Source organism: Oryzias latipes, chromosome 6, assembly GCF_053564925.1.
Source record: "Oryzias latipes strain Hd-rR chromosome 6, Olatipes_Hd-rR_3.1".
NCBI classification, from domain to species: domain Eukaryota; kingdom Metazoa; phylum Chordata; class Actinopteri; order Beloniformes; family Adrianichthyidae; genus Oryzias; species Oryzias latipes.
In genome coordinates, this window is record NC_136242.1 from 27,991,772 (window position 1) to 28,017,464 (window position 25,693).

Genomic DNA, 25,693 nt, shown 5'->3' on the forward strand with positions numbered 1-25,693 from the left:
GTGTGGCTTATAGTCTCAGCAGTTATTCACTGAAACATTTTGGGCAAGTATAGTTTACCTTTAAATCGGTTATTTTTTATCAATAAAATAAGAGTTAAAAAACATACCCTCAATCTTTTCAAAAAAATGAAGCTGCATCTCAACTTTTCCAAAAGAACAAAATGCTGCAGTAGTTTTATTTTAATTACAATATTTACAAGTTTAAACATATTCAAATTGGCTTTTGCCATTTTTAATATAATGATAAAATTGCAATGTTATTCTGGCTTATTATTAATAGGCTTGTTAAATTGTTTTGTATTTAGCATTACTTAAATTTTCTTTCTTATAATTAGACATGGATAAAGTCAAGATTAATGTCAGCACTACATAAGTAATTTCTACGGTTCCCTCCCTATATTAGAGCATCCTTTTCCTATTTGAAAGTCATTCTGTACAATTTAGCAACAGCTTTTTTTAACACATTATATTCAGTTCAATCTCTTCAATGTCATTTTGACAAGAATTAAGATCATAATCATTACTTTTTAAAATTTGCTTTGTCACAGCTTTAAAATGTCAACATGGTATTCATACCCAAATAATTGTGTTCATTACAACACATATTTACCATTATTTAGTTGTTTATCAAAAAATAACAAAAACTGTCTCTCAGCAGATTCTCCAAAACTTTTGTAACATAATGGGGGAAAATGTGATGTAACCCCATTTATAATGGAAAGAAATATTACTTTACTTTCTTGCAATTATTTAAGATTATTTTTAAGTTTACTATGTTTTAGATCAGTATCAAAGTTCACTTTCAAATAACAACTAGTAAATGAGTCTGTTTTGATTTAATAACGTTTGCAAATGTTTGTACCATTACAAGTGTAAAAATAAAAACAATTATTAACATTCATTTATTTGAACGTAAATATTTAAAAGTGATTACATTTTTATCAGAGCGCACTAACCTGTCATTACATTATACACGCATGCTTACAATGCAGAAGTTAAATCTAGTACATGTGCCAAATACAGCTAGGATGACAGCTTGGATATGTGAGATACACATTTGTGGGTAGTACATGTGCTTCATGTTTCATTTTTCCTCTGCAAATGCAGATTTTAAATTGGTGATAATCCACAGTTAAATAGTACATTTTGTACCTGAGTGATTTATTGAAGCCTAAAAGTAACCAAAACTATGTGAATTTCAAAATTATTCTAACTGATGTTTTTTGGTTTTTTTGTGAAGCATAATATAAATACCCTTTTTTGCTTTTGTTGAGCAATAAATCAAAACTTTTGTTTTACAACAGTTAAAAAAAACATTCTCCCGTCTAATTTATGGGGGGGGAAAAATGCTGTTCATTATCTGTAAGAGATCTGCCTTTGGCATTCACACCTATATGTCAAGCTATTAACATGTTCACTGACTCTCCAGACGAAGCTCCAAGGCCATTTTTGGCCCATTCACATTGCTGCTGTTTGAAATTTAAGTCCTCCTGCTTGTTAAGCAGTGCTGTTTTTAAAGTTCCACAGAGAGTGAAGGTTTACTGACACCCAATAAAGACAGGATGGTTTAATTTGTGGGCAAAATTACAGTCATTCATAAAGTATTTCTTATATCTGCAGGTCCATATTTTTTACATCATGCCATTAAAGTGTTTGTCCCTGTAGTCAATTTTTAGCTCAGCGTGTAGATACCCACTCCAAGTACACTGTAATTGATACTTGTCACAACAGATCAACCTCAATGAATATGGACATTAAGGGTCAGTTAAATCTGGTCACCTTTACGAACTTTTGTGAATTCTTATTAGGCTGTTACAGGACTTCCCTCAAAACCTTCCAGCTGATCCAAAATGTTGCATCCAGAGTTTTGACAAAAGGGGGAATAAGAAAAAATGTTTAACCAATTTTGGCCTGTTTTATTGGCTACCTACTAAAAGCAAAACAGGCTTTTAGTAGGTAGCCAATAAAACAGGATGCGCAAGCCTGTTTTGCTTTTACTAAAAGCAAAACAGGCTTTTAGTATTATCATAATTTTAAAATGATTAATGGATAAGTGTTGTATCATCTTAAAGACCTTAAATGTCCATAATTTCCTAATTATGGCCCGCAGCAGTCACAGACTGCAAGGACCATATTGTATCTGAAACGAGGGTCGAACACTTATTTAAGACTTTGTTTTCAGTAGAATGTTTTCAAGATCAGCAGGAATGCTGGTTGTTCCTTGAATGTCTACAACAAGAATTGGAGTCAGAGCCTTCATCTTCAATAAATAGCAACTCCTCTTTCAGTTCAGGGGACAGTTTATCACGATGCCCTGCGTTTCATCACAAACTCCACTTACAGAACCCATTACTGCAAATTTTATTCTCTGCTCTCTTGGCAGCTGGGAGGCAAACAGAGTAAGATACAGGGTCAGTAGCTGGAGGATGAAGTCCATATGTAACGCTCGGTAAGTGAGGCAGGGTGGCACAAACAGTATTTCGCACTGAGCTCAGCTCAGTGCAGTGTTTAAGGATGCTGTGGTTGATTTAGTGAATGAGAGTCAGGTGTGCGGCATCCAGAAGTGTGGTCTGGGGATGCTGAGAGCTGTAGTGGGGTTGCAACTCAGGAGACAGTTCCCGCCGGAGACCAGAAGAGGAGACAGAACTCAAAGCCGCCTCCGCCCGTCCTCTGTTTGGAGATGCAAATCTCCCAGGAGACACGGTTCTTCTGAGTGTGGCAGCCCGCTCACGCAGAACAGGTGAACGGACTGGGTTTCGAAGTCTCCTCCGTTGCGCACACTGTAACAAAGCACCCTCCCCTGCCTGCAAACAGAAGCTACGAGTCCGACTGCTCCGCTCAGAGAGCTGCACATGCAATGTGCGTGTGAACATGATTGCGCAGCAGTACAAGCACAATTGATTAATCCGTGCGCACCATTTAGTAATCCCTGTGCATGGTTTATCAGACTTTTTTTCTTTTTAATCACTGGCCCCCGGAGGTCTCCGTAGAATGTTACATTTCAAAAGAAATCTTCCAAAAAAAAATTATAGAATCTTAATATTTACCTTATGTATATAAATTGTTAATGCATCTGTTGCATGTGAAGTAAAGTTTTAATACTGAAGTCAACTATGCAGATAGTATACTTGTTATGTGTAGTCCACATTTTCAAAATTACTTCTCTCACTGATCTAAATGTTCTGACTACTAATGCAAATACAAATTTTGAACACAGTTTAGCATGACTGCAGAACAAATTTGGTGGTAAATGACTAACATCCTGAATCAGATCAGCATTTGACTCCTGTATGATGGTATGGGTAAGTACATTAATGGACATGGACTAATCAAATCAAAGGTAGATCTCGGTTCGATTCTCGTTTTTCAATGGGTGGCCAAGGAAGTTGTTGGGTTACCCGTGACTCCACCCCCCTCCTCAAGACATAGAAATAGAAATAGAAATAGAAATATCTTTATTGTCATTGTACATGTATAACCAAATTACAGTGCAATTTTTTTCCGGTGGTATAAAAAGTTAAAGTAAGAATTAAAAAAAATAAAAACTAAACTGCGACATGAGACAATATAAGAAAGATATGTTAAAAATATACAAAAAATATAAAAAGGAGGTTGCACCTGCTCCAGTTATTGCACGCTTCCCTAATAAGAACATTCTCTTGTTCCAGAGCATGCTCAATTGATTTTGCATGTTTTGTCATGTGTAGAGTGAGGAAGACAGGTTTGGATCAGTTTCACAAGGCGCCAATTTTGACCTTTTGTGAAATAATTTTCTTTATTTCCAATTAGTTTGACCAGGTTTCCACTTCATCAAGAAGACTTGCATTCTGTATATGAAAGCTCTGTTGTCATGTCTTAAAATGTTGGACACAATGTTTCGTTCTGCTTTGAGGTTCATAACTAACTGTAAATCTACTGGGACTTGTACACAACAGTACATTGGTCTTTCCTGGTTAGTCGGAGGTGGTCCCATTGGTACACTTTTATTTACAAGGCCATGCTTGGTTTTCTACCACCTTGCATATGTTCCTTACTCAAGGAAAGAAACATTGAATCTCGCTCAGTGAGATTTAATGAATGTTGACTGTGCCTTTTGCTCGTACTGAGCTGGGGAAAAAGCATTTCTTCACCCTGCTCCTGCTACCTTAAACGTCTTACAGAAAGATTGGAAGGTGACAGATCTGCTCCTTTTAAAAATACTCTTAAAATGCGACTGAAGGATTTAGAGACAGATTCATTAATATGCAAGTGTTATTTATAAATCTGGACATTTGCAATTGTATTGTTATCTGCTTTATGTAACGTTGTTCTAGAAATTGCTGCCTCTTGGCCAGGACTCCTATGGAAAAGACATTTTTAATGTCAACAGGACCTTCCTGGTTAAATAACAGTTAAATAAAATATCTTTAAACAACATCATTATGTAATGTTTAGTGATGGGTTATTCAAAGTTTTGTTTGTTTTTGTTCCAATAGTTAACTTACTCACACTGTTTTTTTTTGCTTATTGATTTCCTGAGTTTCGTGTATTTAGATTTTCAGTGGTAAAGAAAAAACAGAAAACTTTACAAGCAAGAAAAGTTTTATTGTTTTAACACAGGTTAAACCATATTTTATGATTCAACATTATAGGAGACAATATGCCTTATTCAGCAGCTTCTTTTCCCTGTAAAAAATAAAAAAATTATATTTGAGTTTGTTTTCATAGTTGAACTTTATAAACAAAAGGTAAGCACACTTTGTCGAACATAGAACAAAATGTTTACCTTGCCAGAGTCACGGCTCTTTGCCCTCATCTTGTTGACCTGAGACTCAGCAATGTCAGCACGCTCCTCAGCCTCCTCCAGCTCATGCTGGAGTTTTCTGCACTTGGACAGATGAACATTGGCCTGCTCCTCCTTGATTTAAAAGAGAAAAAGGTATTTTATTCTTGACATAACAACTAAAGTAAATGATAGACAAAAAATATGTTGTTATTTTTTCACTTACCGCTTCCTCAGACTGCCTCTTGTAGGCCTTCACCTTGAGCTGCAACTTGTCAACCAGATCCTGCAGCCTGTTGATGTTTTTCTTATCCTCTTCAGTCTGTTGGGTGAAGTAAAGGATAAAATACATTTGTTCTTGTAATTTTTTTAACAATAAATTTTAGAAGTGCAAAGTAAGTTTTCATGTTCTTGTACCTGATAGGAGAGCTCTTTCACTCTCCTCTCATACTTGCGAACGCCCTTAACAGCATCTGCACCACGTCTCTGCTCATTCTCAACCTCAGCCTCCAGCTCACGCACCTAGAAACATATATTTTAGACTTTTAGCATTGTGTGTGCATTTAAGGAGTTTTGTGAATAAAAATATTGCTTTGGATTTTTACCCTAGACTCGAGTTTCTGGAGCTGCTTCTTGCCACCCTTCATGGCCAGGTTCTCAGCTTCATCCAGACGATGCTGCAGATCTTTCACAGCAACCTCTAGGTTTTTCTTCATCCTCTCCAGATGAGCACTGGTGTCCTGCTCCTTTTTGAGCTCCTCAGCCATCATAGCAGCCTATAACATTTAAGATGCATGTTAAAAATACGACCCTGTTTGTTGTAGTGTAAAGCAAACACAGGAGGTATACACCCACATCAGTGATGGCCTTCTTGGCCTTGTCCTCTGCATTTCTTGCTTCCTGGACAGCATCATCCACTTCTCCCTGGACCTGGACCAGGTCTGATTCAAGCTTCTTCTTTGTGTTCAGAAGGCTTGTGTTCTGAAAGAATGGTATTTAGTGAACATTTCTGTAATGAAAGAGTTTCCCAAATGAACATACATACTTTGAAAAGGTAAAGTATCAATCATTTTTACCTGGGAGTGCAGAAGTCCAACACGCTCACTGGCATCCACCAATTCCTGCTCAGCGATTTTGCGGCTTCTCTCTGTCTGTTCCAGGGCACCTCTTAGCTCCTCAATTTCAGCAACCATGAGACCGTTTCTGCGTTCCACCATAGCAGCTTGCTCCTTCAGGTCCTCTTGGGCTCTCACAGCATCATCAAGGTGCAGTTGAGCATCCTGGAGAATAAAGAAAGAAACCATTGACAACCTCTATAATACACTTCTAAACTACATCAATGCTTGATGTGGAAGTTTTATCTTTCCGTACCTTCAGTTGAGCCTGAACATTTCTCAGCTGCTTCTGTGCCTCAGCAGCCTGGCGATTGGCATGGCTCAGCTGAATCTCCATCTCATTCAGGTCTCCCTCCATCTTCTTCTTGACTCTCAGGGCATCATTCCTGCTCCTGACTTCAGCATCAAGAGTGCCCTGCATGGATTCGATCACCCTCTGGCTGTTCCTCTTAATCTGCTCAATCTCTTCATCTTTCTCTGCAATCTTCCTGTCCACTTCACCCTTGATCTGGTTCAGCTCCAGCTGCACACGCAGGATCTTGGACTCTTCGTGCTCCAGAGTTCCCTAACAATGTTCAAAACAGATCGATTGGTACCTTATAGCTGTCACGTTTTGGTAGTAGCTTATGACTGGAAGCTTCCTTTCAAAAGCCCTTTCCAAATGTGAATGTACCTCAGCTTCCTCAAGAGCAGTCTGGATCTCAGACTTCTCAGTCTCCACTTGCTTCTTGGCCTTTTCCAGCTCGTGGATGCTCTTGCCAGTTTCCCCAATCTGTTCAGTCAGATCTGAGATCTCCTCTGCAGACAAAAGTTTAATAATATTGAGTTTTCAGGATTTAAAGTAATGAACAATTGAACATGTTTTATCAGTGTTTAAGGAGCTTACGCTGAAGGTTCTTGTTTTCACGCTTCATGGTCTCCAGCTGATCCAGAGCCTCCTCATAAGAGTTCTTCATCTTGAAAAGTTCAGTGCTGAGAGAACGAGCCTCCTTCTGAGCACCCTCAAGCTCTGCCTGAGATTCTTCATACTTCTGTTTCCACTCAGCCAACACCTAAAATCACAAATTTATATTGAACAGGGTTATTCGTCGACACAGGGAGGAAAACTTTCTCTGGATTTGACTTTGTTCAAGGTGAAAGAAATGACCTTATCGAAGTTCCTCTGCTTCTTGTCAAGGTTACCAGCAAGAGCATTTGCCCTCTCCACATCAATCATAAGGTCTTCTACTTCACTGTGGAGCCTCTGTTTGGTCTTCTCCAAGGATGCACACTTGGAGTTCACTGCCTCAATCTGTTCCTCGGCCTCCTGGAGACGTTGAGCCAACTTTTTCCTTTTTGAAAAGTCAAGGAAGTGATTTTCTCATTATAAACGTTTAAGCTCAAATACGATCTTGATACATTTATGCACAAATTTAAATGTGTATTTCTATATGTAAGAAGATTGTTTTATTTATTATTAAGTAGTTCCAAAAACTCTTCCATCTGTCTGACTGTTACTTACTTGGATTCTTCAAGCTCCTCTGTACGCTGGATGGCATCAGTTTCATATTTAGTTCTCCACTGAGCCACCTCACTGTTAGCCTTGGACATTCCTCTCTGCAACTCAGCCTTAGCCTCTTGCTCCTCCTCAAACTGCTCCCTGAGCAGATCACAGTCATGGCGTGCAGATTGCACTGCATGTGCAAGGGCATTCTTGGCCTGGTTTGAACAAAAGGATTAAGGATTCAAATGATGAAGGCAAAAATGAGTGGTAAGAGTGGCCTCTGAAAGTGGGAGGTTTCTTACCTTGACCTCCTCTTCAATCTGTCTCTTCAGCTCATCAATCTGCTGGGTGAAAGCCTGTTTCCCTCTGGTCAGCTGAGAAACAAGGGCTTCCTTCTCCTCAAGTTGACGGCCAAATTCACCTGGTGGTAAATTAAACATTGGAGATTAGTTTGTGTCCTTTTCATCTCCCTGCAATGAGTCTGTATTGTAGGTCAAATCCATTCAGTCACTTACCATTTTCAGTGAGCAGGCGGGCTTTCTGCGCACTCAAGTCGTTGATCTGACGAAGGTTCTCGTCATTCTTGGTCTTCAGTTCACTAAGTTGGTCCTCAAGAGTACGGCACATCTTTTCAAGATTGCCCTAACATGGAGAAAAAAACAGAATTGTTACAACTGTATCTAAACCAATTAAAGACTTTGTTTTAGACTCTAAGGCTCAAACAAAGTCGTGGTGTACCTTGGCTTTAGCAACAGCCTCCATGTTGCTGCTGAGGTCATCGATCTCCATCTTGTATTCGCTCTTTTCCTTCTCGAGCTTCTGCTTGACGCGCTGCAGGTTGTCGATCTGCTCGCCCAGCTCAGCAACACTGTCAGCCTGCTTCTTGCGCAGAGCTGCAGCGGTGGCTTCATGCTGCAGAGTGGCCTCCTCAAGATCACGACGAAGCTTCTGGAACTCAGCCTCGCGCTTCTTGTTCATCTCTATTTGAGCAGCAGTGGCACCTCCAGCTTCCTCCAGCCTCTCACTGATCTCCTCCAGTTCCCTGGAGAGATCAGCCCTCTGCTTCTCAACCTTGGCCCGAGCAGCACGCTCAGCCTCAATCTCTTCCTCAAGCTCCTCAATACGGGCCTGGTGGATGTGAAAATGATGTATTCCATTAAATTGTAAAGATAAAATAAGGGACAAATTTTGAGGAATTCAAATGAATCAGTCACCTGGAGCTCCTTGATCTTCTTCTGAAGCTGAGCACCCAAAGACTGCTCATCCTCAATCTTGCTGAGGAGCTGGCTGATTTCAAAGTCTTTCCTGTTGAAATAACATTCATGGTTAGACTGTTGTGTCTTGACTGACATACTGATTTTTAAATAAGAACACACAAACAAAAATAACAGAGCTGTCCATTTACTTCTTCAGTTTTTCCTCAGACTGCTGCTTGTCATTCTCCAGATCCATGATGGATTCCTGGGCCAATTTCAGATCTCCTTCTAGCTTTCTCTTGGCTCTCTCAAGGTCCATGCGAAGCTTCTTCTCTTGTTCCAGAGAACCTTCAAGCTGAAAATGTAACCTTTAGGTTAGTTTATTGTTCAAAAAGAATCTTGTTTTTCAAGTTCATGTTCCATTTGCAGCTTACATCATCCACTTGCTGCTCCAGCTTAGTCTTGGACTTGGTCAGAGTGTTGACTTTGTCTTCCTCTGCCTGCAGGTCATCAAGGGTCTGCTGATGAGCCTCTTGGAGAGCTTTCTTCTCCTTTGTCAGTTTGGCAATGCTCTCATCTTGGGATGCCATCTCCTCAGTCAGGTTCTTCACCTGCATTTGAAGGACAGATGTTTGTATGACATGACTCTACCATTTCCCATTAATGTGTGTTTGGTGGAAGAGTAAAGACTGCAAACCTTGTTCTCAGTGGCATGTTTCTCCTTTTCCACTTTGGCCAAGGTCAGCTCCAAGTCATCAATGTCCTTTTTGAGCTCTGAGCATTCATCCTCCAGCTTCCTTTTCTTGGCAGTGAGCTCAGCATTGATCTCCTCTTCATCTTCCAGCCTCTCGGTTATCTCTTTGAGCTTTGCTTCCAGCTGAATCTTGCTCTTGATTAGTCCCTCACATCTCTCTTCAGCATCTGATAGATTCTCGGATTCCTATTTTTTTTAAGACTTGTGTAAATATTAACATTGGAAACACAAGTGAGTAACAAAAATCTTTAACTTACTGCTACTTACTGATGCCACTTGCAGCTGCAGATCATTCTTTTCCTGCAGAAGAGAGACCATCTTCTCCTCCAGTTCCTTCTTCTTGGCCAATGCAGCAGCCAAGTCGGATGTCATCTTGTCATAGTTCTCCTTCATCTGGGCCAGCTCCTTCTCAGTCTCAGCGCTCTTGAGGAGAGGCTTGATCTTGTAGTACACCTTCATCCATGGCCAGTGTTTGACATTCATGAATGAACGGACATTGTACTGGATGGTGTAGATAGCTTCCCTGTAGGGACAAGGTTTCTGTTAAAACAGTAATTCCCCTGAAGCTCCCTTGTCTATTTTCAAATTATTTAAGTTTGACATGCCTCCTTTCCATCATCTTAACAAACTCCTTTCTCATGAGGAAGCCACGGCAAGCAGCCTGAGTCATTGTTACCAGTGTTGCCAACTTCTCATCTCTCATCTCCTCAAGGGTACCCAGCAGACCAGCCTTGAAGAACACCTGTATAGAGAATTGAAACCTTTTTTATTCCTGTAAACCTCATTGAATATAAATTTAAATTAGCAATGGCTTAAAAAGAAAACTCTAAACACATCTGTATAGTTAAATAAAATCAAAAGTAACTAAGTTTTGACAAAAAATATTGACACTAACCTTGGTGTGTCCAAATCTGTACTCATCATGGTTAACATCAATTGATCCAAGCAGTTTCTCTGAGGCCTTCTTGTTGTCAATGAACTGTCCCTCAGGGATGACACTGGCATTCAGTACCTTGTATCTTAAAAAATAAAGCACATATTTTAAACAACCTTTTCTGTCATCTTTTTGTTTAATATAACAACTTTATTTGTACAACAATAGTACCTCTGTTTGAAGTCACCATAGAGGATTCTGCTGGGGAAACCTTTCCTGCAGATTCTGATACCCTCCAGCACACCGTTACACCTGAGCTGGTGGATGACCAGGAAGTTCTCCATCAGACCTGTAAAATATAGTTTTCACTGTAATCTACCCAGCACAACAACTCAAACAAATTGCTAGAAAAAAACACAATTTTGTACCTGGAGTTTTTGACTCATTGGGAATCAGGCAACGCACAAAGTGAGGATGGGTGCTCCTCAAGTTGGTCATCAGCTTGCCCAAGTTCTCCTGTAGGTTTACAGTAGTAAATGTTTCTTACAAATACAATTTTTCATCATAAGCATCAGTAGACATTTTATGTTTAATCCAAAGCTTACCCTGAACTGGGAGGACACAGTCTGCATGGAACCACCCTTCTTCTTTCCTCCCTTCTTGCTAGTGTCTATGTTTTTGAAGACATTTTTAAATTAAGTCTTTGTTCTTAAAATAATGACTTGAATTTATTTCATTTATAAAAAGTTTACAAAAATAAAAGGTTTTAGCTATAGTACCAGTATATTTGTTTGAAAAAGCTTACCCTCAGCTGGAGCAGGAGGATACAGGAGAGCCAGAAGTTTGCATGAGGATTTCTGGTACAGCTGCACCACAGACTCATTCAGTGGGTCCTTGTTCTTGTCCAGCCAGCCAGTGATGTTGTAGTCCACAGTGCCAGCGTAGTGCACCAGGGAAAAGTGGGCCTCAGCCTTGCCCTTGGCAGGCTTTGGCTTCTCAAAAGCTTTGTTTTTGCCAAGATGCTGGTCATACAGCTTGTTCTTGAAAGATGTGTCTGTTGCCTTGGGGAACATGCACTCCTCTTCAAGGATGGAGAAGATACCCATGGGCTTTGTTAAAGATAAAGAAAAGACACAGGGTATAAGTAACGACATTGAAGCAACAGTTTGAAAACAAGATGCTTAGCCTAATGTTTACCTTCTCAATCAGCTCAATACAGGCAGCCAAGTCCATACCGAAGTCAATGAACTCCCAGATAATACCCTCCTTCTTGTACTCCTCTTGTTCCAGGACGAACATGTGGTGGTTGAAAAACTGTTGCAGTTTCTCATTGGTGAAGTTGATACACAGCTGCTCCAGTGTGTTGAACTGCAAACACACAAGTCATCAAACCGGTTAGATTCATGTCAAATGACAGTCAAGTCAAAGTAGTGGAATAATGGAGTTTTTGGATGAAGGCCTACGTCAAAGATTTCAAATCCAGCAATGTCCAAGACACCAATGAAGTGGTTCCTTTGCTGCTTGGTGTCCAACATCTGGTTAATACGGACGACCATCCACAAGAACATCCTTTCATAGATGGACTTGGCCAGGGCAGTGACAGAGTTCAGCACCTGAATAGTAATATGAGTCAAACTCAATTACTGTCACACAGATCAACTTGATAAATTGATTGAGACCTACTCTATCACCATGTCACCTATTTTTTTTTCTGTTTTTACCTGTGGTACTGTTTGTCCCTTGGTGACATACTCATTTCCGACCTTGACTCTGGGATAGCACAGGGCCTTAAGCATGTCAGCAGAGTTCAGGCCCAGCAAGTAGGCAACCTTGTCAGCATCTGTAAACAGAAAAGATGTCAATAATAAGGAATATATGCAACTTGTAACAGTAATTTCACAGTAAATGTAAAGGTCTTTAGTGTATAGTTAATCTCACCCTCTGTGCCGTCAGGTTCAGCCTGCTCCTCACGTTGTTTCTGCTTGAACTTCATGTTACCATGGTGAAGTACAGCACCGGTCATTTTGTAGATGCTCATTTTCTCCTCATTAGTGAAACCCAGGATGTCAATGGCATTCTGTCAGACAAATAATTGAGACATTTCAAGAGTTCCACTCTTAAGAAAAGACACACGATTAATCTTGTTTAAAGAACATGTAAATATTTCTATAAGTATTAAAAAATTGAGAAGATAAAGTTCACCCACATCAGTGGCTTCCAGCTCGACTTTGTCGTCAATGCTGGCTACAGTGATCTGACCCATGCTGCACATGGGGAAGTCGTAGGGGTTGGTTGTGAGAAGGGACATTTCTGAAAATTAAATGACATGTTAAATTCTATGTTAAAAAAACACACAGTTTTTGTCTAAAAACATTGCAGCAGCTTTTTCTTTTTACCAATCAGCTCAGGCTTGTGATTTGTCATCATCTGGTAGAAGATGTGGTAGCCTCTCTCAAGCTCAAGCTGGAAAGTCACTCTTGACTTCTCCAGCAGATCTGTGTATGTTATAAGTTAGTCTGAAACGTTTTTGCTGTCAGACCAAGTTGAATAGATTCAGCGTCCGACTTACATGTCTCAATGTCAGCACTAGCCAGCTTGCCAGTTGCGCCGAAGTGAATTCTGATGAATTTACCCTGTTTGGAGGAGAGGTACAGTTATGCTAAATCCACATGGGTGAGGGTTTTCTAAGATTTCAGATTTGACTCAGCCATGGTTCCATACTTACAAAACGAGAGGAGTTGTCATTTCTCACGGTTTTGGCATTACCATAAGCCTCCAGCAAAGGATTAGCTGCAATAATCTGATCCTCCAGAGAGCCCTGCATTACAGTTTTTAACGTTGTGTCAATAAAAGGACTTTTAATTCTGCACGTGTGTTTATATGTTGTGTTTTATATTTCACCTGGATTTTGCCAGACTGTTGCTTCTTTTCAGCTCCAGTGGAGATAGTTGCAAAGTACTGAATGACACGCTTGGTGTTTACAGTCTTTCCAGCACCAGATTCTCCACTGAGTACAGACAGAGATATGCTGGTATGTGAACACAGGAAACTTTGCAGATAATAATCATTGAGTGTAATACTTACGTGATCAAGACAGACTGGTTCTCCCTATCTGTTTAAGGTAAATGAAAAATAATGAGTGTCTGGATGAGTCCAAATCAATCCATGCATAAACAAATACTTTGTGGGTAACATACCAGTAAGCATGAACTGAAAAGCGTTGTCAGAGACAGAGAAGATGTGGGGAGGAGCCTCCATACGCTTCTTGCCTCTGTAGGCAGATACAACTTCAGAGTCGTACACTGGGAGCCACTTGTAAGGGTTCACGGTGGCACAGAACAACCCAGAATAGGTCTGAAAAGGACACATATTATCACATAAAACTTGTTATATTTCTGCAAGTGTAGGAAGTCTCAGTGTTACGTGATTCGTTTCAAGTGCAGGTGTCTTACGTAGATCATCCATGCTGCATAACGCTCTTTGAGGTTATACAGCACAGAGGCTTCATTGAGGTGGGTCATCATGGCCATGTCCTCAATTTTATCGAACTTTGGAGGGTTCATTGGAGAGACCTCATCTTCCTTTACTGTTCTTTCCTGCAACAGAAAAACATTCTTGTTACAATTCAGCCTTTTTCACCACCTTCTAAATGTGACTTAGCCCTACAAACCTCATTACTATCCAAGAGTTTGACAGTAACTTTGCCACCGTCTTTCTTGATGATGGTTGCCTTCAAGTACAGCTCCTTGGCATCAGGAACATAGCAGGCACTCTTGGCATCAAACGGTTTGTTTTGAGCCTCAATTCTTTCCTTCTCAGGCTTACGGAGGTAAATGGCAGCCTTGCCGTAAACGGCCATCTCCGCGTCTGTACTCATGGTGGCAGATTTTTTCTGTCAAAGTAGAAAAAAGTAAAATTCTACTTGAGGTTTTCATCTAACTTCTTTGCATAATCCATAAACTTCCTGAAATTATATTTAGCTTTAAACTTCTTATAACCTGAGCTTATATTTTGCACATTGTAAAATCTTTTTTCATTTCTTTAAGCTTAGTCCTCGATATATTCACACAGTCTATGGAGGTTAAAATGTAAAACACTCATCATTTGTCTCATTAAGCTTGTGTCTTTAATGCCCATAAAACTTTTTTATTCCAATTTGTATGTACAATAATACACTAGCCTTTATTTGCAGGTAATATGTGTTTTTTGACAAGTTTCAGATCAACAATTACAAAACCTTATTTAATTCAACAGATTTCCATAAATGACCCTGCCTCTGTTAGAAGTCTTCTGTCCTGCTGATAATCATATTTTTTGTAAGTAAGAAATCACAAAAAGTTCAATTATTTTTAAAACAAACACTGGTGTACAAAATTGTAAATATTTCAAGTTGTGACTGTCTTAAATGTTTTCATATCAGATAGCCAGTTAACTTACCGTACGCTCGAGTCTGCTGGGGTTCTTCACCACACACTGATGTGTTGCCTTCGGCCCCTTATATTGAATCCAGGATGCTTGCTCATCAGCAGATTTATAGTATTTGGGACTCACGCCAAAGGTGGTGTGGATTACAGTCAGAGCAGACTTTAACAAAAACATTCATGGTACATATTTTTTTTCATCATTTCAGATGGACATTTTTTTGAATAGAATATTTTTTTTATTTTTTTTTAATATACTTTCTAGTTGCAATTGTAAAATGTCAGCATCTTATTTATACCTAAATCAATCTTTAGCCCAAAAACTAAATTGGCATTATGTTGTGGGTAACTCAATTTTTTCTTGAAAAATTATTATTTTGCTCCATCAGCAACTCTTAATCTTTCAAAACAGCAAATTGTTTTTGTGTTTCTTAAATCATTTAAGGTTTTTTTATATTTACTTTGTTTGAGATCAGTCTCAAAGTTAACTTTCAAATTAAAACTATGACTCAGTTTCCATTTACACTTTTTGGAAAAACAAGTGCCATTACAAAACTATTAATAATCATCTATTAAACTATTAATAATCATCATATATATATATACATATACATACACACAAAACGTGATTAAATCAATCAGAACTAACTAATCTGTATAAAGTGGTTACATTATACATTAATGCTTACAATGCAGAAGTTAAATCTAGCACATGTGCCAAATAGGGCTAGGATGAGTAGTACATGTGCTTCATGTTTCATCCTTCCATCTGCAAATGCAGATCTAAAATTGGTAATAATCCACACTTAAAATAGCACATTTTTAATCTGGTTATTTTGAGGATAATCTGTACATATGTTTGTTTGATTTATTGAATTATAAAAGTTAGCAAAACTATTTCAATTTCACAATTATTCTGACAGATTGTTTATTTTTTTGTATGAACCATAAATAAATGCAGTTCTTGCTTCTGTTGAGCAGTTTAAAAACATTTCCCTTATACTTTATGGTAAAACAAATGCTCTTCATTATCTGTAAGTGATCTGCCACTGGCATTCACACTTATACAGTATATCCAGCTATTAGCATGTCCACTGACTCTACAGACGTCGTTGCAAGGTCTTTTTTGGCTCATCCTGCTTGTTAAGCAATGCTTTTTTTAAAGTTTCGCAGGAAGAAAATGGTTTATGACACCCAATAAAGACAGGATGGTTTAATCTCCAGGCAAAATTATGGGCATTTGTAGAGGATTTGTTATTTCTGGCAGTCCAGGTGGTCTATGCCCTTTCAATAGGAAATTAAAGTGTTTGCTCCTTTACTCAGTGTTTAGCTTGGTGTTCATCATATTTAAAACTGTAATCTGTACCAGTTACAGTAGTATATATGGGACACCTATATTTATACATGTGATGTAAAGGTGTCCCATATATGGGATGCACACCTTTACGTATGCATGTGAAGTGCACATGTACCTTGTGAGGGGAAATACAGTACATCATAAAAGGGGCGTGACATGGGCTTCTTTTTCAACGTCACCACAAACGTGTCAGAAAGTAGGTGGGACTTATACCACATGACTCAAGAAACATAGGGGTGGTCCTGTGACCAAATTTACAAAGTAGAGTTGGAGTTGTTCTTCCCTTCTCGCTTAGACACCTAGATGTGGGAGGAGTCCTACTGCCAGCTTCCATGTGCCTATATGTGATGGTTGAGGCCCTTACATGAGTAAAATGTACATAACACAAACGTGTTTTTTGGAAAAACATTTTGATAGAATATCCTGCTGTATGATTTCTGGTCAATAAAGATTTACCTTTGAGTGATCATAACCTGAAGGGATCAAGAAACAAATGTGCTCATGTCTATCAAAAGTTGCTTTAATATGACATCTCAAATATGATGAAAGCTATTCATGGTGATCCACAAAAACCCCCATACCTGTGTGACAAGAAGGTGTGTACCACCCAGCAGGCGTGTTGTATGTGATAAATACAGTGCTACTGCTCAACTCGAATCTGACTCTCAATGGACATCATGGCTTTTTATCACTGCTCCAATGCATGCTCTGTCCCAGACAATCTTCCGGTGTCTACAGTTCCAGAAATCATAAGTATGGCTTGCAACCCAGTCCACGACAACACTGTCAGTGAAGTTGATAGTTTACATCAGGAATGTGCTTTTGGTCATGCTGAAACCATAGACATACATATAAAATGGACGAAGCTTCTTTGATGTCACCCATAGATTTTTACACTCACCTACTTGAAGCATAAATTGTCAGCTGGAGTTAGCTCCTCCTGACTCTGATGTTTCGAATATGGGGAAAAGATGCAGGAATGGATTAAGTTGTTTTTTTCCCTTTTGTTTTTTATTCGTGCCCATGTTTCACATCGTCCCGAGGCTCTCTCCAAGCTAACGTTTGTTGCTTTTGCTAAAGTCTCCAGCAAGGAAAAGCAGTGGTGGACTAATATTTATACATGATGTACTTGGTGTTTTACACTTAATATGTTAAGCCACATGTCGCCCGCCATATCATTTTATGTGGCCCGCGAGAGTATAAAACTTTTTTATTTCTTAAAATACAAATTTTCTGTAGTTGATTACATAATATTTATGTGTAATTACTGTAATTATTCAATGATTGCAGGTCTTATGTGTGAGACAAAATGTTACACACGTAATACATGTTCTTTCTAGCTCAGTTTTGTTATTTTTCTACATTCATTTGGACAGTTTGATCCTTCATTAATAAAGTTATGTGGGTTTTAATAAGCGGACAAAATTTTAAAGGATTTCTGCTAGAGTAACAAGCAAACATGTTTTCTATGATGCTATGTTTTCTATAGTGTGTAATATTGTATCGTACCGTATAACATGTATGTATGTATTGGGGAGCCGGTTTAGCTCGTGCTGGTTTGCGGCGCCTTCCGTCCGTGTAACCAGGGTTCGACTCCGGGCTGCTCCCTGTTCCCTTCTCTACTTCTGTGCCGGTCCCAAGCCCGGTTGCTTTGAGAGGGTTGCGTCAGGAAGGGCATCCGGCGTAAAATATTGCCAAGTTTACCGTGCGACTCGTTCGCTGTGGCGACCCCTGATGGGAAAAGCTGAAAAGGAAACAACAACCGTATAACATGTATTATTGTATAATTCTTAATATTATAGCTTTTATAAACAATTTTTTTAAACAATACATCATAACAGTAATAGATGAACATGAAAAATGTCATTTTTTTCTCTAATGTTAAATAAAACTGTTGGCATATGATCATATATAATGTTGTGATTACAACGTAAGAAGCTTTTCTTTTTGACTCAACTAAGTATGTTCCAATTAGTTGAGTTAAACATACTGTCATTAAAATTTTAAGAGCTAATATTTGAGCTAACCCTCTAGACCAGGGGTGTCCTGGCCACGGGCCGTGTTGGGCCCCCCAGATGGTTCAATTTGCCCCAGTAATGAAGAGTAAAAATTATTAGGATGTTTAAAAAAGAAAGCACGTTTCTAGTCCATTCCTGTGGAGAGTTATGATTTTTTAAAGAAATAACTGAAATTGGCAAATTTCTGGCTAATCAGCTTAAAATTAATAGAGAAAAATCATCAATCACCTCTATTACGGACCAAACAGGAAATATCACTCATGACCCGGTCAAAATTAATAACGCATTTGAAAACTTTTATAAAAACTTGTACACACCACAGATCAATCCGTCAGAGCAAAGTATTGACTCATTTCTTAATAATGTAAACCTACCCAGGTTAAATGAGGATCAAATAACAAACTTAGACTCTCCGTTCTCGTTGTCTGAACTTCATGAAGCTCTGTTACTTATGCCTAATGGTAAAGCACCAGGGCCTGACGGCTTTCCTGCTGAGTTTTATAAAGAATTCTGGGAACAACTGGCACCAACATTTTATAAAACTGTCACATCTATCAATGAAAGCCAATCAATGCCACCTAACATGAACTCAGCCAACATAATTCTTCTTCTAAAACCAGACAAAGATCCCAATAGTCCTTCAAGCTACCGCCCTATTTCTCTAATCAATGCAGACGTAAAAATTATCTGCAAAGCACTAGCACAGAGAATAGAAAAAATCACTCCTCACATAATTGACTTCGACCAGACTGGATTCATCAAAGGCAGACACTCGGATGATAATGTCCGTAGACTAGTTAATATAATAGACTTTGCCACCATTAAAAACCAGGAAATGTCCATACTATCACTGGATGCTGAAAAAGCTTTTGACAGAGTAAACTGGAAGTTCCTTATTGCCGCCCTCCATAAGTTTGGTTTTGGAGAAGCATTCATCAAATGGATCAAAATATTATATCACAACCCCAATGCATCAGTTAGAACTAATAAACAGACTTCAAACAGGTTTTTTCTCGGAAGAGGAACCAGACAGGGCTGCCCACTCTCTCCTTCTCTTTTTGCTATATTCATTGAGCCTTTAGCTGCAGCAATAAGACAGAATGAAAGCATTAAAGGAATCAAAACTAAACACAGCCATCATAAAATTAGTCTCTATGCAGATGACATATTACTGTTTTTAAGTAATTTACATTCTGTAAATGAAACGGCAACAATCATTAATGAATTCTCCTCTATATCAGACTATTCCATTAATTGGAATAAGTCTGTTTTATTACCACTGAACAATAATGCGGAGCAAAGACTCACAATACCAGTTAAATCAGGAAATATCAAATATCTAGGTATCAATTTTTCCCCCAAACTATCAGAACTGGTGCAGCTAAACTACACCCCATTACTGAAAAACATACAGGACGATCTAACACGCTGGACCAACCTGCCTCTGTCCCTTATGGGCAAGGTAGCCACGGTAAAAATGAAAATCTTACCCAAAGTTAATTATCTCTTTTCAATGATTCCCACACAACCGCCACTAAAATGGTTCAAAACATTAGACTCATCCATATCAAGCTTTTTATGGAATAATAAACCTGCAAGAATTAGTCTAAAAACTTTAAAATCTGCAAAAAGCTGTGGAGGATTAGAATTACCTAATTTCCACAAATACTTTCTTGCAAATAGATTACAATACATCTTAAAATGGTTAAAAAATAATCCAGAAACCAACTCATGGTTAGACTTGGAACAGGCGTTATGTGGAAAGATCAACCTGTCAGATCTTCCATTTATTAGCCAAACAGTTAAAAAACAGGATTGTTTCAAAACTATTAATATAAACGCCACTTTAACAGCCTGGTGGGAATTTCTCAAAATATCAAAATCATCAATTCAACCGTGCAAAATGACACCCATCTGGAACAACCCAGACATCCTCATAAACAAAAAAATTATCCACTTCCCAGCTTGGCAAGCAGGGGGCATAAAACAACTAGAGCACGTAATTATTGATAGAAGATTCATAACTCCCCAGGAACTTCAAGACAAACATGGAATAAATAACTTCTTGGAATATCAGCAACTTAAATCAAGTATTACTAAAAAATTTAAATACAGAGACAACGATTTAAAGCTACCAGATGTAGTTACCACTCTGATCAATTTCTCAATGAATAAAACTCTCTCCAAAATATACAAACTTTTATGTAATTTAGATAATAACATTTCACTTCCGACAACAAAATGGGATGCGGATTTGAGCATCAGCACAGATGAAAGCTTTTGGTCAGAACTTTGTCTAAACACCTTTAAACTGACAAAAAGTCCAAATCTGCAGCTAATCCATTTTAAAACCCTTCACAGAATTTACTACACTGGACAGAGGATGTTCAAGATGGGTCTCAGCAACTCAGACATTTGTCAGCACTGTGACAGTAATCTACCCGACAATTACATGCATGCACTGTGGTTCTGCACTCCTGTCCAGGCTCTCTGGCAGCAGGTATGTGCCGATTTATCAGTCTGGCTTAAGGTTTCAATCACAGCTTCACCGTCACTTTGTGTGCTTGGTGACATGAGTGCCATCGATGTAGAAGGAGGATTAGGCTCTATCATTTTCATAACTCTTTGCATTGCTAAAAAAACTATTTTAACAAATTGGAAAAGCAAGAAAAATATAAATATAAGTCAACACAGAAATCTGCTGCTTGATCAGATCAGCTTGGAAAAAATGTCAGCCCAAGGTTCAAGTAACTTTGAAAGAATTCGGTCTCTCTGGTCTCCCATAGCTGACTCCATGACTTAGGGGATGGGGGGGCCTGGTCGTCGCTGCTCCTTGCCCTTCTGCCGTGGGCTGGGGTGGGGGCCGGGGCCTCCGGTGCCTGGCGGGGGGTGGTGGGGGCTCCGTTGGTCGGGGGGTCGGGTCCGGCGCCGGGGTGGGGCGGGCTGGGGCGCTGCGTGGTCCTCTGGGCTTGGGTGTGGGGGTGCGTGGGGGGGGGGGGGGTGTTCTGGCTTGGCTTGGGGGGGTGGTCCCTTTGCCTGTGCTGGGGGGGGTTGGCGGGGGGCGCTGCTCGGGGGGGGGGGCCCAGCGGCACTGGATGGGCTTCCCATCTACGCCTGGGGCTGGGATCAGCCCTTCCCTGGCTCTGGGGCGGGACGGGACAACCCTCTTGGGGCCCCCGGGCGCTCTGGGTGTCATCCGCTTCGGCTGCGGGGTCTGGGGTGGGGTGGGGTGGGGGGTCTTGTCGGCCCTGTCCTGTGGGGGGGCATTCTGGGGGAGGGGGGGGGCCACTATTGGTACGGGGCAGGGGGGGTTGACAGGTCGGGGTCTCCGCTGAGGCCATCGGCGGTTTCCCCGGCCGGTTGGCTGCCTCGGTCCCGTCGAGGCCTGACCAGAGCTCTTCTAGGGCCGGCGTTTGGGGGTGGGGGCCTGGGCTTGCTCCGGGGGGGGCCGGCGCTTTCTGGCTCCTCTCCCTCTGTGTGGGGTGGGTGGTGCTGGGCCTGGGGTGTCGGCGCCTCCGGGGGTGGGGCCCCTGGGCTGGGTGGGCCTGGCCCCCTTGCTGGGGGGGGGGGCGGGGGACAGCTGTTTGACCACCGGGGGACAGTCTACCAGCTGTCCCCAACTTACCCCCTTCCTCATATAACCTCATAATAGGGTGAGGGGGTGGGGGGATTAGCCTGCGATGAGCCTTGGGGGGGGGGGTTTACTAGGCAGTGGCCCCCCCTCCTATGGTTGCCGTATGGAGTGGTCCCCCCCTCTTTCGGTTTTATTTGCACCTTAGACATGTAGGGCCCTTGGTAGGGGGGGTGCTTGGACATCACTGCCAGCAAGCAGCAGATGTCCTCCTAGCACCCTACCCGCCAATTTTAACCGCACCTTAGACATTTAGGGCCCCTTGGTGGGGAGGGTGAGGGGACATCACTGTGAGTAATCAGGAGATGTCCCCTTAGTGCCCTACCCGCCAATTTTAACTGCACCCCCCTTAGTACACACACCCCTCCCCCCTCAATATATACATCCCAACATAAACACACACACATGCACACACACACCCTCTTAAACACACATATACGCACACACATTTTGCAAGGAAGGTGGGACCTAGGACCATCTGTCCCCTGCCTCTTCCCTGGTGGGGGGTACGGGCCCCTTTGCAGCGGCGGCCGTGTCCCCGGGGTGCCGGCTTCCTGGGCCCGGCGGTGCTCTCTCCGCGCGGTGGGGGGGTTCACATTACATCTGAGCCGGGGGTGTTGGTGTCCCTGGGGGGTGGGTTCTGGTCCTTGCTCCTGAGCGCTGGGCCCCGCCTAACTTCCAACTGTGGCCGAGCCTGGTCGGGCCATATTTACAACACCCCTTGTGGGCCCTCTTTTTTCCCCGGGGTTCCCCCCTCCTGGGCGGGGGCGGCGGGCCCCTGCCTTGCTCCTCCCTGGACCAACCGTGGGCCGGGCGGATGGCTGCCTGGAGTGCGGGGCGGGTCTCCCTTGGGGGGTCCTGGCTCGTACCTGGGGTTGGGGCGGGGGGATGCCCGGAACTCCTGGGTGGTGGTGGGGTGCTCATCTGGGGCTGTGGGCGTCCCTCTCCGGTGGGGCCCTGCGTTGGGCTCTCCCGGCGCGGCGGGGGGGCTGTTCTCCTGGTTGGGCTGGGGCGGCCCTCTCTTTCCCTCTGTGCCTCCCTGCTCTCTGGCTCTGGGGGGCCTTGCAGCGGTCCTGCTGGCCCTGGCCTGGGTGGCGGGCTTGGTCGCCCGGGCGGCGGTTGTTCCCTGCCGGTTTCCGTGTGGCGTGGGGGGGATTCCGGCTGCCGCTGCTGCTGCGGTGGGGGTCTTGGGGTGGGGATGGCTGGGCGCTCTCCTTCCTTCTTTACACATTCCACCATCCATATTAGAAGAACATGAGCACTCACCTGAGCACGGGTGTTGGCTCACCTTTGCACTGGCGGTTTGCGTGACTGAATGACTGAAATGTTTCACACTAGTTGGTTTTAAGGCATAAGTATGCGTGTGAGCACTATCTGTTTTGTGTACATGTCGACAGATGGACATTTCTGCAACTAGCAGGTGTGTTTGACACTTGGGTGTGTGTGTGGACAGGCTCCGCCCTTTTTGTACTGCATTTGAGCCTTACCATGGTGATTAACAACCAGTAAACTTGTTGCTCTATGCTGCTTCATGGTCTTATCCCCCTTCCCCTCCTACTATCACCCTCCTTCCCCCCCTCTTTCTAACGTCCCTCTCTCTTCTTCCCCTCTTTCCTTTTCCGTCCGGTCCAACACCAAAGATCTTCAAACATGTTTGAAATTAATAAAGTTTGGCCTCAATTACAAAAGGGGTTTATTCAGACATACCTTTGGTTTGTCTGAAGATTAATAACCCCTCTTGTTAAAGTAAAATATGTCCAACACAAGAGGCCCTCAGCTCTCATCTGTTTGCCCAGCTGTTGGACAGGACAAGGTAAAAAGAAAAAAAAAAAAAAAAAAAAAAAAAAAAAGAAATAACTGAAATGCGCATTTCCGCTTCTAGGGGGAGTAAAGTAAAAGCAAAACAGGTGAAACAGCATATCTTTGCACGTGCCAAAAGTGAAACCTAACAGCTTTGTGTCTGAGTAAGATGTAGTTTGGTTCTGCGCAAGCCTCATCGCTGCTATGTTGCTATAAGAATGATCAGTAGGGTCCCAATAATGACCAAAATGTTGTCACAAAGAAAAAGGTTGAAGTGGAGTGCTGACCTTTCCAGGAAAATGGACAGTTTTATTTGTTCACAGAGCTGAATGCAAAACCTGCATTCTTGGTATGTAATTAACAGGTCTCAGTGCTCAAAGAATATAACATTCAGCACCACTATGAGACTCAAAGAGAAAAGTTTCACCATTTGCAGTTAAGAAAAGAGAAAATTTACCAACTATTAGCTGGACTGAAAAACAACTGTCTGCATTTACTGCAGCTGTGACATCAGTGTTGGAGTAGTGACACCTAGCTACCTTATTGCAAAAAAGTTAGAGAAAACATCCGAACCATTTTCGTACAGTGAACTTATTGAAAAATGCTGAGGGCTGCATGTAAATCTAATCACGTAATCATGCTAGCAAAGGTCGACTGCTTTTTGGGGCACAACACTTCTGCATTAGTCAAGGATTACGATTGCAGATACAACATCTCTGAGGAGACTTGGGCGCCAAATGAAGGAATCCAGTCATTGATTGCATTTTTGGTTACTATTGATGTCAAGTGTATTTGTAAACTGCGTGCTCCCACACTTGCAAAGGGACAGGACTGGACCAAGGATTTCACTCTTTCCAAGTCTTTTATTAGCAACAGTAGTAGTAGTTGGCAGTAAGTGGTAGTAGTTGGAAGTAGGAAGTAGGAAGTAGTGGGGGTAGGAAGTACGTGAAAAACCTTTAAACAATCAAAACAAAACCTTTAAACAATCAATAAACAGTTCAGCATATTTAAATCAAACATAAGGTAAACCAGGTAAATAAATTAAGATGAAATCTAAACCAACAATTTGTAACCAAGAAAATTAAACCAACAACTCAGTTGTAAATTGTAGGAAACTTAAATACAATTTATCTCAACTTAAGTAGATTATTTTACCAATAATTATCTTTTTCCAGGTTAACAAATATATATAATTTCAATACAAACATTTGTAGGACATTTTACAACATTTAATTATTTTTTCTTTTAATCCAAGACAACAATGTGACATAATAAAGTCCAGCATTGAGCTTACCAGTAGCCCTTTATAGTCCAAGTCCCACTCACGCAGTGGTTTGGGTTTAGTGTCCAAGTTCATAGAAACTGCCGTCATCCAGCTCAGTTCTTACACACAGCTCGGTGAAACGCTGTTTTAAGCGTTCCCAGCTTCCGCGCTGATTGCCTTCATTCAGTTCAGCTGGTAGCGGCGCGCGTGTATTCTCTGAGCGCACGCAGGCTGCTGCGCGCTCATGTGTGAGGTGCTGCGCGTTCATGTGAGGCGCTGCGCACTCCAGGTCACAGCGAGGCAACCACCTCCGCTGATCAGCGTGACAACTCCCACTCGATCTTGTGGCACTGTCCTGAAAGATCGTACCTCCTCAGGCGAGCTGGTCTCTCTGAACTTGCTCCTCCACTGGCAAGAGGACAACGAGACGTCGGACGTCTCGATGCAGGATGGTACTCTGACAGCTCTTGGAGGACTCCAGCGACAGGAACTGGCTTTGGAGATCTCACCACACTGAAAGCACCACAACTTGGGGAGACCTTCACGTAGACATCTCGAACAACACCTTTCTTGTCAGTATTCACACCAACCACTCTTGCAAGCTTGAACTGACCTCGTAATGCGTTCTGGTCACAGAGCCAAACAACATCTCCAACAGCGACGTTCCTTTCAGCAGCATGCCACTTACTGCGGACGAATAGATTGGGACTGGCCAGTTGGCTCCAGGACTTCCAGAAGTAGTTGACTTGGCTTTGAATTTCCTTCAGTCTCTTCAGAGGGTAGGTGGTGTAATCAAATGACTTGAAGTCTCCACTCGATGAGGCTCTACCAAGCAGCAAAGTGTTTGGACTGATAGACTCTATGCGTTCTTCTCGACTCTGGATTTTGGCATCAATGGGTCTTTCATTGGCTAGGTTGGCAGCTAGCTGAAATGTTCTTAGGAACTCGCTGAAAGTAAGGCCTTCTACTTTGCGAAGACTCAACAGAGCTCTTTTGGTGACTTTAACGGCAGCTTCAG

The 25,693-nt window shown here is 41.6% G+C and overlaps 1 protein-coding gene across 1 annotated transcript; it reads right to left on the reverse strand.

Annotated features, from left to right (window-relative positions):
• Positions 1-4,563: 4,563 nt before the first annotated feature.
• LOC101158168 (myosin heavy chain, fast skeletal muscle-like) lies at positions 4,564-14,687 on the reverse strand. The gene is made up of 40 exons (XM_023955969.2): positions 14,622-14,687; positions 13,855-14,076; positions 13,637-13,780; positions 13,382-13,538; positions 13,269-13,296; positions 13,086-13,191; positions 12,910-13,002; positions 12,754-12,817; positions 12,581-12,679; positions 12,391-12,494; positions 12,123-12,261; positions 11,906-12,024; positions 11,648-11,797; positions 11,382-11,552; positions 10,990-11,293; positions 10,790-10,854; positions 10,613-10,700; positions 10,416-10,533; positions 10,206-10,329; positions 9,916-10,052; positions 9,578-9,833; positions 9,254-9,496; positions 8,991-9,167; positions 8,766-8,911; positions 8,575-8,665; positions 8,099-8,488; positions 7,876-8,002; positions 7,663-7,781; positions 7,379-7,575; positions 7,025-7,208; positions 6,764-6,929; positions 6,551-6,675; positions 6,134-6,442; positions 5,839-6,042; positions 5,618-5,743; positions 5,368-5,538; positions 5,180-5,284; positions 4,989-5,084; positions 4,766-4,897; positions 4,564-4,665 (listed from the first exon to the last, which is right to left on the reverse strand). Exons 2-40 carry the CDS (start codon positions 14,059-14,061, stop codon positions 4,645-4,647), a joined length of 5,802 nt encoding a protein of 1,933 aa, XP_023811737.1. The 5' UTR covers positions 14,062-14,076; positions 14,622-14,687; the 3' UTR covers positions 4,564-4,644.
• Positions 14,688-25,693: the final 11,006 nt, after the last annotated feature.

What these genes read in the sequence shown, in the direction of transcription:
- LOC101158168 (XM_023955969.2), bottom strand. Translation starts at nt 14,061, where the DNA reads ATGAGTACAGACGCGGAGATGGCCGTTTACGGCAAGGCTGCCATTTAC. An exon ending in TCACAAGCCTGAGCTGATTG is followed by an intron (nt 12,495 to 12,580) that starts GTAAAAAGAAAA and finishes TTTAATTTTCAG; the next exon opens with AAATGTCCCTTCTCACAACC. An exon ending in AGAAGATCAAGGAGCTCCAG is followed by an intron (nt 8,489 to 8,574) that starts GTGACTGATTCA and finishes CACATCCACCAG; the next exon opens with GCCCGTATTGAGGAGCTTGA.